This window comes from Squalius cephalus, assembly GCF_949319135.1.
Source record: "Squalius cephalus genome assembly, chromosome: 8".
Lineage (NCBI taxonomy): Eukaryota > Metazoa > Chordata > Actinopteri > Cypriniformes > Leuciscidae > Squalius > Squalius cephalus.
In genome coordinates, this window is record NC_137129.1 from 11,511,768 (window position 1) to 11,526,999 (window position 15,232).

At 36.8% G+C, this 15,232-nt stretch overlaps 1 protein-coding gene across 2 annotated transcripts; it reads left to right on the forward strand.

Annotated features, from left to right (window-relative positions):
* Positions 1-644: 644 nt before the first annotated feature.
* ppp1r10 (protein phosphatase 1, regulatory subunit 10) lies at positions 645-12,329 on the forward strand. Of its 2 annotated transcripts, XM_079879251.1 has the most exons (19): positions 645-719; positions 901-1,209; positions 5,806-5,921; positions 6,033-6,119; positions 6,204-6,339; positions 6,441-6,492; positions 6,584-6,670; positions 6,799-6,930; positions 7,337-7,442; positions 7,591-7,694; positions 7,816-7,919; positions 8,042-8,201; positions 8,295-8,438; positions 8,980-9,226; positions 9,731-9,806; positions 9,920-10,138; positions 10,223-10,358; positions 11,075-11,443; positions 11,527-12,329. In XM_079879251.1, exons 3-19 carry the CDS (start codon positions 5,815-5,817, stop codon positions 11,649-11,651), a joined length of 2,391 nt encoding a protein of 796 aa, XP_079735377.1. In that variant the 5' UTR covers positions 645-719; positions 901-1,209; positions 5,806-5,814; the 3' UTR covers positions 11,652-12,329. The 2 variants fall into 2 exon arrangements, with proteins under 2 accessions (XP_079735377.1, XP_079735378.1); XM_079879252.1 differs by lacking the exons at positions 645-719; positions 901-1,209 and adding an exon at positions 2,330-2,789.
* Positions 12,330-15,232: the final 2,903 nt, after the last annotated feature.

The window sequence follows — 15,232 nt, forward strand, 5'->3', positions numbered from 1 at the left end:
TTACTTTGCCAAATACTTCTTACAGAAATCGATGTAAAATGTACTTTTTGTGAAACCTTTACTAAAACAACCCCTCTTGTTAATCCGTTTCTCTATCTTATTGGTGTTATGTGTGGTTATACAAATTAATGAATGTTTTATAATATTGTCTACGTTATGTTGTATGTTATGTTTTATTGTTGAAAATATAAAGTCCATCATAGATTTATTGAAAGGAGTTAAGCATTGCATAATCAAACATCTGTCAGTCAACAAAGACCGATCAAAACTTTTTTAATATGGTCTAACCCTATTTGTATGCCCTCTTTTTTCTTTTTCCATCCTTTGTATGTTTCTCATTTTAACCCAGACTTTGAACATAATAGTGTTACAGTAATTTACATAAACGTTTAATCCAAATTACAATATCTATTTTTTGAATGTATAAAGGAATATGCCTATATTCGTGTACAAATCCAAATTCCAACAAATTAATTATTATCCTTGCACATAAAGCCCGTAAACAACAACCGGAAAACGGAGTGGGGGATGGGCTCGTCCTTGAACACAAAAGGTCGTTTCGAGCGTGTGCGCGCAAGAGGACCGCGTGATCGTCGACTCCATTTTGTGTTGAAATAAACGCCCGAAAGCGCGCTCACGACACCGGGATGACGCAAATAAACGTCAGAACTATATATACTGAGTCCCACCCTTCTAGAGCATTCCTGGATTTGTCTGAGGTAAGTGTCATATCGGAGGACGTCTCTCCCTCTTTTTGCGATTTAAAGACGATTTTTTTTGTCCCAAAGCCCGGCTACCTCAGTTTTAGCAGCAAAAACTACTTTTTGACCGTTATCTGGATTTCCGCCGCCAAACACTCGCTTTTCTCTAATGTCTCTTTGTGCTGTTGTTTCGTTTCAGGTCTGAGTCTGTCTCAGTGAAGATCTGGCGTCGAGGATTTTTCAACTGTGTACGAAGATCAAACCCCAAAAAACTCAATTTTTCTACTCGAGTAACGGACATTCGCTTACTGCTTTTTTGCTCCAGATTGTTCAAGAAGGAAAAGCTCAATTTCAGCCACCACAATCCCGCCCATTATGCCATTTTTCAGCCAATAATGCTAAAGTCATGACAGTTTACGTTATCTTAAACTGTTAAAAAGCTGAAAATTGTTGCTGTTAAGCACAATATATTAATAGCAACCCGAGACGCAGAGGAGAGGTATTAATAGTAAGTGTTCTTTCAAACCAATTTGAATCGAAATTACGTACGTTAACCAATTGTCTTTGTTGAAAATGATTCCAGATATAAATAGAGAGAAACTTATAGAAAGATCTCGAATGTGGCGACCTAAATGCGCCACAGTTTCTAGAGGCAGACAGCATGCTGAGATAAAGCGAGACAGCTAGCTATAGCGTATGAGCTCACATTGCAAAGCCAAAGCAGCGGCTTCAACGCCCTGCTTCTCTTTGTGTGTGAGACGGGAGTAATCCTAATGATAATTAAAGTAACGATAAATCATCGAATAATAAGCTAGCCATCGCTGATCATAAGCAATCTGTACATAAAGATTGCCATAGGCAGAGCCAGGAAGTGACTGCATTCAATTGGGGCTTTTTTTTATAAACTGCATTCTTTTCAAAGGAGAGCTCACTGGAACAATCAACGCAATCTGCACATAAAGATTGCCAAGTGGCGCCTGTGGATTTAGCCGAACGGAAAGAAAAAAAAACCCAGACTGAAATGCAACATTTTGTTCATAATGTCGTTAGGTGTTATTAGTTGGCGGAGCTGGATACAGTTTGATGAAATAAACCTCCCCAGGCAATGATAAATTTATAAAATGCATAGCAGTCTGACTATAAAGATTGCCTTTTTTGTGTTTTACGAGTGCGTAGATAGGGTATTATTTGTCTTGTTGATTTTGCTTTAAAATGGCGGACGGGTTGTCCTTTGCTCGGATCACTCGAGGCAATGGTGGCTTTGTTTTTCTGACTGGATCTACGGGAAATAGCTGCTACTGTAGTTCGGAACGGCTGTCTCGCGTTGCCATCATCCCCATATACAGCTCGAGGTATCGTCTTAACATCAGCGAGTCGCTAGCGGGGTAAATATAGTAGCACTTTGTAAACGAGGAAGACAAATGGCAGGCGTGTGGAATAAAGCCGTTGTATTTTTAAAAAACTTGTTGGAATTCAAAGATGGCGACCGGGCACCCGTTCTATCTAGCGAACACGAAGACAAGTGGTTAAACATAGTGGGCGTGGCTTAGCTCCTTCTCCAGCCAATCAGAGGAGCCGTTGTCAGCTCAGGGCGAGCTGTTATATGAGAGAGGGAGACTTCGACAGATGGCAAATCAAATCCCCCTGTGGCCACTATTGAGTAGATGCATAAATTCATATAACTGGCCTTTAGTCAGACCAACACTGGATGCTCTGTTTTGACGAGTTATAACACAAAACCTTTAAGCAATTTGCTTAAAGATGTCAGTTTGTTGCACTAGATTAACTGTTGAAAGTAGGTAGCATGGGGTTGAACTTGTGCTGTAGGAAGGTTATTATACAGGAAAGTGTGGAATATAATCAGTTTCAGATTTAATTTTAAAAGTTAGACTAGTTTTTTCACATCTACATTTCATCAAAAAAACTTGACCGATACAATGTTAATATTTTCTTTACAGTAAATGTACAATCTTGTTGACTTTTTCTTGTTTGTTATGACAACTGACGTTTCCAGGAATTGTGTGTATTGTTCCGTGTTTAAGGAGTTCGGTTGTGACTATAAAAAGTTCTTCAACAACAGTGTTACGGGTAAGACAAAACCTGATTTCTCACACGATCAAAAGTGAGTAAATTCTAAGTTTTTCGATTCAGCCATTAGTAGACATTTTCACTGTCTTTGAAATTATGTAGAACATAAATTAAAACGTTGCTAAACATTTGCATGCTTAACAGTCGTAAAAAAAAAAACATTCAGTGTATATATTCATGTTTAACTCGCCGCGTTGTTCAGTTTCTGCTGTAGTTAGTTGGTAGTCTCGTCGGTGTCCAGTCAAGTGTGCTGTGGTGAGAGGAACTGAAGAGAGAAATACTCGCTGTTGCTCCGCGTGGGCAGGGCAAATGACGTGATCTCTCTCTCTCTCTCTCTCTCTCTCTCTCTCTCTCTCTCTCTCTCTCTCTCTCTCTCCACCAGAAACACTTCCCTCCCTCAAACGTTCTTTGTAATTGACGTGACTACCTCAGATATTATTAGTACTGACATATGTTCATCTATTTTTTCTAAAACTGTACAATTTTTATTGCATAAATTGTACGTGTTTCTTTATTTTGTTATATCTTGATCACATTTGATACTTGCATTTCTTATATTGCTTCGTGGCATACACCGTTTTTGTATATATATATTCTGTATATTTAGAAATAACCACATGGTGGCGACATAACACTTTGAAAGCATTGTGCTCAGTTTCAAGTTAACCCTTGTTGATCATACTCTTACAATTATAATTTGTAAACATAATTATACTTGAGGAGTTTCTTGCAATTGGACACTGATTCACAAGGTGGAAACAAAGTCTTCTAGAGTCTATTTCCTTCGTTATGTATTTATTTCCTGATGTTTATTTTATTTTTTTATATATATATTACTTTTTTTGGCATCTATATCTATATCTATATATATATATATATATATATATATATATATATATATATATATATATATAGGATGGAAAATATGGAGAAACAAAATTTCCAACTTTTTTGTGGGGTATGAAACACTTTTTTTGTCATGAAATACAGAAAAAAAATATATAATGAGGAAATAGTCTCAGGAAGCCACTAAGGCACAAAATTGTATTTTGTTTCTGGAATTCTGTAGGTCTATACTTAAAACATAAATAAAAAGGTCCAGTTAATATACTGAGTTTCCAAAACCTGCAGTATGTCTTTGTAAAATATTTAAAGCTTACTCTTTAAAATTAGTTACACAAAGTTACAAAGTGGTCCCACTTTATCTAAGGTAAAAAAAAAAAAATTGGTACAATGTACTTAATGTGTTCATTTTGTATTGTAAAACACTTTTCCTGACATGGAAAGGGAGACGTGTAGGGGTACAGGTTTAAGGGCTAGAGTCAAAAGTTACAGAAATTTATTGTAGATATGTAAGTATTTTTTAAATACAAGTAGAATGTAAAACCTGTATGTACACAGTAAGTGCATTGTATCAAGTGATTCATTTAAATGTTAGTACACTTAAAGACATGTGATATAAAGTGAGTCCTACACATTTTATGTCCATCAGGCCCATAGCAATGAGAATAGTGGATATGTGTATTTATAAAATTGTTCTTTTTTTTTAATTTACATGTGTATATATATATACATAATGTAAAGGTTTTGGTTAATTTAATGTTCCTATTTACAAACATGATCTTGTTTTACCTATGTATCTATAGATGTTAAGTTGGAATAGACAGATGGATCGCAGCAGTGTCAAACGAGGAAGACAGAAAGTGTATTAATGCCAGAGTCCCTGTTGGTTCACAGCTGTCAGTGGGGCAGTGCTTTTCTGTTAAACAAGAAAATCCTGTCAATCATTTGCACACTTCTACTGTTACTTCCCTAGTGTGTCTTGAATAATTTTTGATAAATGTTATTAGAAACACTATAATTGAACTTTTGGAGGATTACAAGGGTTATCATTATACAAATTACTTAATTACTAATAAAAAAATTGTAAAAACAATGTTCAACTGTAAGTGCATTCTCAAATATATTTTTTTTAATTGTCTTTTCCCCCCTCCTATCTCTACTTGTGTATAATTATTATTAGTATTCAAATGATATAACAATTTGAATGCACATTACTGATCACAGCCATTATATTCTGTTCCATAACTAAGTCCTTTGTACCTGTGATGTTTACTTTGTGTAATGTACAGTGTATGTAAAAAAACAGGTGGGTTTATGACATTGACATAACACATTTAATGTTACAGTTTACTTTTACGTTCATCTTTCATCATTTCAGATATGAACTGAATTATACAACGCTCCTGTAACCACTCATCCATTTTCTAGTATAATTAATAAAAGTGACACACTTATTGGATTATACTAGAAAGACTGGTAACATGAATGTTGTATAATTCAGTCTGTTAAGCTATAACAGTTATACTTGCTGTCCCTTTTCTAGTTGCAGAAAGTCCAGTTAATATCGACAGCCCAATAGACGTCATATATTAAACATTTTGTTCATTAGAAAGGGAACTTTGTAGTCAGCTGCACTGTAATATTTAATTTCTTGACATTACAACAGTTTTTATGACCTAGTAATCAAAGACAACTTTTTATGTAATTACATAATTTTCCTAGTGATGAAACATAAATGAATACATGACTTTGTTCCTATTGCTGTTGAACAGAATGGACACTGCTTTCTCCGTGGTTATGAATGCCCTTGTGTTTTCAAATCATAACTGATGTGAATCGGAAAACTGCTGATAAGATGCCCATATCTGATTCAGTGGAATATATATATAAGAAAATCTGGAACTTTCTCTACTCCATTTTTGTTGGCATATTACTCAATATCTTCAGAGCTTGTTGTTTCCAAGTTGCTTCAGATCCATAGTCGCCTGTCTGGGTAAACATTAATGGGAATAACTTGTGAAAGATTCAGCATTGTCCTTTTGCTATTCCAGTGAGCTCTCCTTAAGCGCCATTTAATTCTTTCAGTATTGATGGGACGATTTTATGCCATATCCCAGATTCTCCCCAGTGGCATAAGCACATGAATAACCCCTGTTTTCTCTCCCTCTGTCAGTAAGCAGTTATGGCCGTGGGCCCGGTGGACCCCAGAGAGGTGCTGAAAGGAGTGGAAGCTCTGCTGGGGAAAGATGGAGAGCTACGTAGTCTTGAGGGAGTCGCTAAAGTCTTCAGGTGAGATGCTTGTACCATTTTTATTTTCTGGACTTCTTTAAAAGCCATTCATTTAATTAACCAATAGTTTTTCTAGAACTTATTTCCCTCTTTCCAACCTTTTTTAAACAGTCTCATGAAGGCCTCGCATAAAATGGTCAGCAGGTGCATGTATCTGAACATCTTACTCCAGACAAAATCACATGATGTACTTAATCGGTAAGAGTAATATCCATTAAAAACACTGTTTGTTGAAACACTTCTGTTTTCATGGTTGTGCTTAACTCTTTCTCTTCCACTCAGATTCATTCGAGTTGGAGGCTACAAGTTGTTGAACTCTTGGCTCACTTACTCAAAGACCACCACCAACACCCCCCTGCTGCAGCTCATACTGCTCACCTTGCAGAAACTCCCTCTGACTGTGGACCACCTCAAACAGGTACTTCACCACACCACAGCCCAGGAAACTCACACACATGCCCCCGCTGTCTTATAACACCTGTTCTCTGCATGTTTGTTTCTCTCTCTCTCTCCTGATAGAACAACACAGCCAAGCTGGTGAAACATCTGAGCAAGAGCGGTGAGACAGAAGGTAAGAGCACATGTTGCATAAATCAATGCCAGACAATTTGCTTACAGTGTTCCACAGCTCAGGTTTCAACTGTCACTTCTCTTTCTCCCAGAGCTGAGGAAGCTGGCGTCAGTGCTGGTGGAAGGCTGGATGGCTATTATTCGCTCTCAGAGCGTCGCCAGTGGAGTGTCACCTAATGGTAGGGCTTCTTATTTACATTGTCTTCTATGTATCTCTGTTTTCTGTTAAAGTAGACTTGCTGCACGTGAATTATAGCCAAGTGGGGTTTCCATTACTGGCGCATAACCCAACTCTGTTTTCCATCAGACAAGAAACGAAAAAAGGAGGATGGAAAAGTGCGTCCAGAGGTGAAGCCCAAAGAAAAGGTTGCAGATGAGGAGAAGAAGAAAGACAAACCAAAAGCTTATGCTCCAAGTCACGCAAAGATCCGCTCTACAGGTTAGTCACTTTTATTTATCTATTTTAGTATCTATTCGTGTTTTTTTTATATATTGTTTTCAATTTTAATTTTAGATTTAGTCATTTCTTTTTCTTTTGTCATTTTTATTAGTTATATATAGTTCTATTTAACTTATTTTTATTTCAGATTTAATTTTAGTATTTAAACAGATATTTAAAATGTTGCCGTAAAAGTTTGTTTTTTAAGTCTAATATTTAATCTTTATGCTTTGTTTTACATGGTTTTAGCTGCCTAAAAAAACTAAATTATTAACTGATGGATTATAAATGTTTTTGTTTTTTTTTGTATCAGTAACATTTACACCTGTCTTTAAAGGTTCTTGTGTCTCATTAACACATTTGAAAAGTGATCTGTCTGAATTGACTGAATACATGGTATCTGCAGGTTTGGAGGTTGAGAGCCTAGCTCCAGTTCCTGTAAAGAAGACCCCCAGTGCACCACAGCTTGGAGACAAATACAACATCAAGCCAGCTATGCTTAAAAGACCAAGGTAAACAAACACTTCCTTTCTTTTTTGCCAATAATGAGCAGTCACATGTAATCCATTCTCATTTGATTCATGATTTGAATGAATATGAATGCGGTTTTACTTGGGAGGATTTGAAATGAATCATTAAACTCTGACTTTCTTCCCTCAGTACATCGCCGAATGACGCACCACCAGTGGAGAAGAAGTACAAGCCGCTTAACACCACCCCCAACTCTACCAAAGAGATCAAAGTCAAACTTATACCCGCGCAGCGTGAGTATGCCCATTCAGCACTTCAACTCAAGTAATATGATTATGATAATCTTTGAATTAGGTGGAGAGAGTAGAGTTTCCCCTCTGACTAGTGCTAAATATCCATCTCTTTTCCTTTTAGCGATGGAGGCCACTGGATTTTTGGATGCCCTCAACTCCGCTCCAGTGCCTGGCATCAAGATCAAGAAAAAGAAAACAAAAGCCGTTTCCCCTACCACTAATAAGGTGTGATGCATCAGACTACCCTCATTTGTTTATGCTTCACAGAATTAAAAAAAAAAAAATCCTCCAAACCTCCAAAAGCACAAATCCACTAACTGTTTTTTTTTTTCTCTCGTGCTCCACAGCCCTGTCCATTTGACGGCAGGCCACAGCCATACTCTGGCTCACAGGCCAAACCGTCTTCCCCTGAGACTCCTTCATCCCAGACCCCTCCTCATGAAACCCAAGACCTGGAGCAGCCCGGCACACCTGTGCCCACCGAGGACCCTGAAGCCATGGACACGGGTGAGTCCTGTTGCGTTTAAATTGGCCACAGCTTCACTGAGAGCTGTATGAATGTATGTGCTGAATTTAAAATGCTTTATTTCATGTTTTCAGGTGAGAAACCCAATGCTCTGTCTGAACCTCGCGGCGAGGAGGAGACTCTGACTAAGAAAGGAAAGAAAAAGAAAAGCGTTCGGTGGGCGGAAGAGGATCATCTCAAAGAGTACTTCTACTTTGACCTGGATGAGACTGAGAGAGGTAAAACAACACTTTCTGCACTTACACTATTGTTCATAAGTTTGTGGTTTGTAAGATTTTTTTTCCCCTTTGAGTCTCCTATGCTCACCAAGGCTGCTTTTATTAGATTTAGAAAGTACAGTAAAACAGTAATATTGTGAAATATTATTACAGTATAATTTAGCAGTTTTCTGTTTGAATATATTTAAAATCTAATTAATTCCTGTGATGGCAAAGCTGAATTTTCAGCATCATCACTCCAGTCTTCTGTGTCACATGATCCTTAAGAAATCATTCTAATATACTGATTTGGTGCTCAAGAAACATTTCTTATTATCAATGTTGAAAACAGTTGTGCTGCTTAATAATATTTTTGTGGAAACCATTATACATTTTTAGGATTCTTTGATGAATAGAAAGTTCAAAAGAACAGCATTTACTTGAGGAAAAAAATCTTACTGACCCCAAACATTTGAACAGTTGTGTATGTTGTATTTTATCACATAAAATATTTGTGGGATTTGTTCACTAGTAATCATCGCTCTTTATCCCTCTACCTCAGTGAACGTCAATAAAATTAAGGACTTCGGTGAGGCTGCTAAACGGGAACTGATGATGGACAGGCATACGTTTGAAATGGCTCGTCGTATTTCTCACGACACCATGGAGGAGAGGGTGCCCTGGACTCCACCGCGACCCTTGACCCTTATAGGCTGCCTGGTCCTTGCAGGTGCCAGCAGCAAAGAGAAGATGATTCAGAGAGACCGAGAGATGGGCATTCTGCAGGAGATCTTCCTCAGCAAGGAGAGGTAAGACAACACTTTGATGCCTTTTCTCTTGTAGTGTGTCATGTTTAGTGATTGTGTTATTTATATACTATTATAGTTTTTTATTAAAATTATAATTTAGCTTTTATTTTTATATTTTCAGTTGTTGTTTTTGTTTTTTTGCATTTTCAGGTAATATTCACAAATGAAATGCTATTGTCATTTTTATTAGTTTGTTCTTTTTTTAATATTACTATTTAGGTTTAATTTATTTTGTTTGAGTTTTAGTTTTTATTTCCAGTTAGTGCTGCCTTCAACTCAAACTTATTTCAGTTAGTTTCTAAAGCAACATTTCTCTGTTTTATTTTATTTCAGCTTTATTTTAATTTAACAAAAATGTGTTTAATAGTTTTAGTTAACAATAAAAATCCTGGCACAAAGGAATCATCCACGTTTATGAAGTAAATAGGGAATTCATTGACAATTTTGTTGTCTTTAAAAACATGATAATTGTTGAACTTTAAATGGATATTCCTCTCTCTGCAGTGTTCCAGACAGTCCTCATGAACCAGACCCTGAACCGTATGAGCCCATGCCGCCTCGTCTCATCCCATTGGATGAGGTAAGACAGCCAATGACCTTTTTACATGCTTTCCCCTTCCATTTTTTTCTTCATTTTAGAAGTATTTGCTGTGGTATGGGATTTGACCTCTTTCTCATTCTGTGGTGTTGTAGGACAGCAGTATGATGGAGGAAAATTACATGGAGCCCGTTGACAGTGCTCTCTCTGGTGGCTCTTCTGGCCCTAATGAAAGCTCCAAGCTTCCTCCTGTTCTAGCCAACCTCATGGGCAGCCTGGGCAACAGCGGCCGCAGCCCTCAGGCGCAAGGCAGTGCCCCACCAGCCAATAATAACCCCTCTGTTAATGTCCAGGAACTGCTCTCATCTATTATGGTAAGACAAAATACACATCTACATTTTATTTACCATGAGATTGTGCAAAGGCTTTGTTTTTTAAGCTTCTCTGCTTGGTTTCAGGGTGCTCAGGGATCTAACCAATCTCCAGAGGACCTGATCAAACAGCCTGATTTCTCTGACAAGATCAAGCAGCTTTTGGGCTCTCTGCAACAGAACCAGAACCAGAACCAAAACCCGCCTCCCAATGCTCCACCAAGTACGTGTTTGCTCTCTTTAAGCTATGTGACAGTTTTGTTTTAGTTTATTTATATATTAAATGATATTTTGAATTAGCTTTTATTTTTATTTTTTTCAGTTTTAATTTAAATTTGGTTTGTTTTAGTAATTTTGTTATGTGCTTGTAATTTTTTGTTGTTGTTGTTTATTTAAAAAATTTAAAGTTATATTTTTATTTCAGTTTTAGTTTTAAGTAATGTGAAAAAGTTTGTGTATATATAATTTTTAATATTTTTATATAGCTTTAATTTATTTTTATTTGAGCTTCAGTCTATGTATCTTTTATATATATATATATATATTTTTACATTTTTTTTCTGATTTATTTCGATTGACATAAACCTTTGTTTTAGTTTAGCTTTTTTTAATGCATGTCCTTGTAAAAAAAAAATTATTAGTTTTTGTTTTTTAAAACTGTTTTTATTTCAGTTTCAGTTATTGTTATTTTAGTACTTCAACTTATTTTATTCCTATTAGCTGTTTCTACGTTTCTATTTCATTGGGGGTGTTTTTTTTGTTTTTTTTTTCATTTAATATTTTTATTTTTTATTTTATACTTTCATTTTCATACTGCTTTATTTCAATTAACAAAAACCTTCAAAAGTTTTAGTTAACCGTAACAACACTGCTGTGTTGAGGAAAAATTGCATGATGGTTAAACAACATGCTTAATGTTCTGTTTCTCTCAATTCGTAGTGAACACCGGTCTGCTTGGTCATGGCCCCGGCATGAACATGAACAACATGAACAACATGCAGATGCCCATGAATGGTGGTTTCCCTCCCAACAAGCCCCCTGGACCACATTTCAACCATCCTCCACCACCTCCTCCACACGGCCATGGCCCACCACCCTTCAACCCTGGCGGCCCGCGCATGATGGGTCCCCCACCCGGTCCACAGGGCCGTGGGGCGGACAACGGCAATTACTGGGGCGATGACTCCATGAGAGGAGGCCCACACCGAGGAGGTCACTTCCACCGGGGACGAGGGAGAGGAGGAGATCCGGGATTCAGAGGACGAGGGGGACGCGGAGGACCACGTGGAGGACACAACAGCATGGGCGGTATGTTTGAACACCGAAAGCGTTCATTTTCCAAAATTTAAAATGAGCTTGTAAGTAACGTCAAACTGTTTCTTTCATTTCAGACATGTCAAAGAGGCCAGTGTGTCGCCATTTCATGATGAAAGGAAACTGTCGGTATGAAAATAATTGTGCGTTTTATCACCCCGGTGTGAATGGACCGCCTCTTCCTCCCCAGCACGGACACTAACACACTGAAAAGCTGCAATTCCTTGAACTTGCCACTAGTGGGCAGCAGGACTCAAAATGAGCCTCGTGTACAGGGACTGAACCTGACTCACAGAAACAGTATGATGCGGAGCGGGATGTTTGCGTCTGTGACAGCACAATCCCATCTGCTTCCTCCGCCTGTACAGTTGCTTCATCGGGATCTGAACAAAAACAGTTTCTTCTTGATTCTACACCACTTTCCCTGATCTGGAAAGCTGGGGAGAAGATCTGAGATCCTCTATGAAGAGTCAGACAGTGACTAAACCCATTACTTGACTTTGGGGCCTACATGTAAATACTCATTTCTGGAGATGGTGATTCATATGTATATTTTTTATTGTGATTCTGTGTATCACTGACCTGACTGCTAAAGATTGTACTACATTGCTCTGTAACCACTAGGAATCGTCTTCACCCAGTGGTTACTTCAGCTTCTTCTGGTGCCCAAAACCCCAAGATACTGAATGTGCAATTTTCTAAATTATAATTTGCACATCAGATATTAGTGCAACTAACGAAATTGACACTTTCAGAAGTTATAAGAGCACAGAAATTTTATTTTAAGATTCTTCTGGTTGAATTCAGTCCGTCGGAAGCTGCCAGAAGATGGCGTGTTGTTTGATGTTTTATTTCCAGGTTTCTATAGAAGAGGGAGAAACTATCCTTCTATGAAATGTGTACATGCTTTAAAACGGGCTGATTTTCAGTCAGCTGGCATATGAAAAGAGCCTCAAGTCATTTTCACACCTGGTCCTTCTTTTTTCAATGGTTTTCAGTTCCAAAAAACACCCGACCGATACTCGTCTATATATTGTAGCACTGAATTGTATTTATGAATTGGCATCATGTTCACTCTATGCCCGAATTGGAAATATTGAGGGGTTAATACCATTAAGAACAATTATCTTTTGCGCCTGGGCACAAAATACAACGTTTTCGAAGTCCCTTTGCATACTTGAATTGATACCTTGTGATGGAAAAGTGATCCTAGCCTGCTAAAGAAATATCAACCAGTTGTTCTTTGTAGTGTGACAATCAGGAGAATTAGTTGTGATTATTTCCTACTTGATGTTGATGCTCTCATTTGATTTGCTGTGTGCGTTGATGTTCTCATGCTGTCAGACCCTCAGTCCAGCTCGGACTCATGCGGGTCTGTCCTGCTCTATCAGTGTTCAACTGAGCCTAAACCTGGGCTACAAACCACTATCAAGGCCAAACGTATTCAGGTGTTTTCTGTGAAAACAGCGGCCATTGTCTCTTGTGGGACTCGATTTTTCTTTTTCTTTTGTTTTGGTTTGATTCACTTATTTTTCCATGATTTTATTTTGATACAAGTCTGATGATTTTTTGTTTGTTTTTTTTTCTATTATTATTTGAAAGATGTCTATGTGTCAGAGCGCCGCATAAACAATAAAAGGCACATTCAGAAATGTACGATTTTTTTCTACATGTAAATTAATAAACGTTAAAAAAAATCACCAGAATGTGCAGTTCTTTCTGAAATTAACAGTCTCCCGACTCGCATTAGATCGTATGCATATATAATCACCACTCTCACTCAGTTCCGGTTTGCTCTTTTAACCTCTAAATGCTTCATTGTTTGTGCATCTCAAACAGGGTTACGTTAGAATTCTAGACAATTGCACTGAATTTCTCCTCCCCCACTTATGCCAATGCAGTCCTAACAGTGCGTTTGCCTTCCTGCCTGACAGATCCGTGTTCTCAGGGCGGAATCGGGTGCAGATGGCTGCTGTAGTGTGTGTGACAAGGAGTGGCCTGTGCACCCAGCCCTCAAGGGCAAATATTGACTTGAGGTTCATAGAATTTCTGCCTGCATGGAAAGTGGAGGACATCTAAATTACAGTTAAGGACACCTCAGCAATTCATTCATCCTGTGTCATTTTCACAAACATTGAGTGTTTCCTCTGGAACGTACAGGAAAATTGTTAAAAATATATATAAATATATATCCATTTGTCTTGTGAGCATGATACTTGAATGCTTTCGATAAATATATAGCCTATATATATATATACACTCATACATATTTAATGTTTATTGCCAGAAAATATAACTCACTCAAATATGTTTTAAGTTGTATTCAGACAAGTCACACATCTTGGTAATAGAATATTATTATGCTATATTTGCAAATAAATGTAAACATGCACACTGCCTTTCAATTGTTTTTTTTTGTTTTTGTTTAAGGATTCCTTAAATTGTCAGGACAGTAAAGACTTTTACACTGCTACAAAATATTTATATTTCAAGTAAATGTTGTTCTTTTGAACTTTCTATTCATCAAAGAATCCTGAATTTATTACGGTTACCACAAAAAATATTAATATTAAATATTTGTTTTTTAACATTGATATAATAACAAAGAAATCAGCATATTAGAATGATTTCTGAAGGATTATGTGACACTGAACAATGAAGTAATGATGCTGAAAATTCAAGTTTACCATCACAGGAATAAATTACATTTTAAAATATATTTAAATAGAAAACTTAAAACTAATAATATTTCAATGCAACCTTGGTGAGCTTAAGAGATTTCTTTCAAAAAATCTTACAGATTATTTTTAAAAATACCATATTATAATGTAATTATATTGTTTAAAGTTATATTATATTCTATGTTATTTCATTATTATATTATTATAATATTTTAATAATTAATGATTATTATAAACGACATTTTCTGAAGGTTTAACACCTTGTCTTAAATGCAGAGCACATCCTCTGCTCCTGCATGCCTTTTGTTTGTGATGAATCTTTAGTTTGTCTGAGTAAGTCAAACCTGTCATTTTCAGCACAATGGCAGAAATATAGTGACAGAGAATGTCCACCTGAAGGACACAGAGAGTGAAGTCATAAAAAGACTTGATTCATTCAGTCTGAGTGGTGTTGGTTGTCGTAGAGGCCTTGAGTTGATTCCACTCTGCACAAAGACACCATTGATCCTCCACTGGTCACATTATCCCAGAGCTGCTAGTGGAAAGGGACTTTGTCAGGCCTGAATTACAACATTATTTTCAGAGAGAGTCATTTTTCAGAGAAGATGAAATTAGCTAAGCATTCACCTCTCCAGCTCACCAGGACTGATGCTATGACTTGCTCCGGATATTTGAACATTCGACATTTGAGCAACTCAGCAGAGGATGTTACACAATAACGCCTGCAACTGACATGTTATACAGTTATCAGTATCATTTCCAAATGATCAAACAAAATGTCAATGGTGATGGCTTCACTATAATGTAATGTAATTCATAAAATAATAATGATAAATAATTTTTTTTACAAAATAAAGTCAAATTAAATTAAATTAACAAAATGAAATATGATAAAATAATAAATATTTAATATAAATATATAAATAATAAATAAATATGATTGAAAATTAATGAGAATGAAATTTTTTAAAAATCATCATATAAGGTTGCACAGAAAAAAAAAGTTACACCAAATGTCTTTCTCACATAGAATCGTGAGTCTCAAAAATGAAAATGTGCTGTTAATTTACTCACCCTCAGGCCATTCAAGGTGTAGGCGACT

What these genes read in the sequence shown, in the direction of transcription:
- ppp1r10 (XM_079879251.1), top strand. Translation starts at nt 5,815, where the DNA reads ATGGCCGTGGGCCCGGTGGACCCCAGAGAGGTGCTGAAAGGAGTGGAA. An exon ending in TTTCCCCTACCACTAATAAG is followed by an intron (nt 7,920 to 8,041) that starts GTGTGATGCATC and finishes CGTGCTCCACAG; the next exon opens with CCCTGTCCATTTGACGGCAG. An exon ending in CCCTGAAGCCATGGACACGG is followed by an intron (nt 8,202 to 8,294) that starts GTGAGTCCTGTT and finishes TCATGTTTTCAG; the next exon opens with GTGAGAAACCCAATGCTCTG.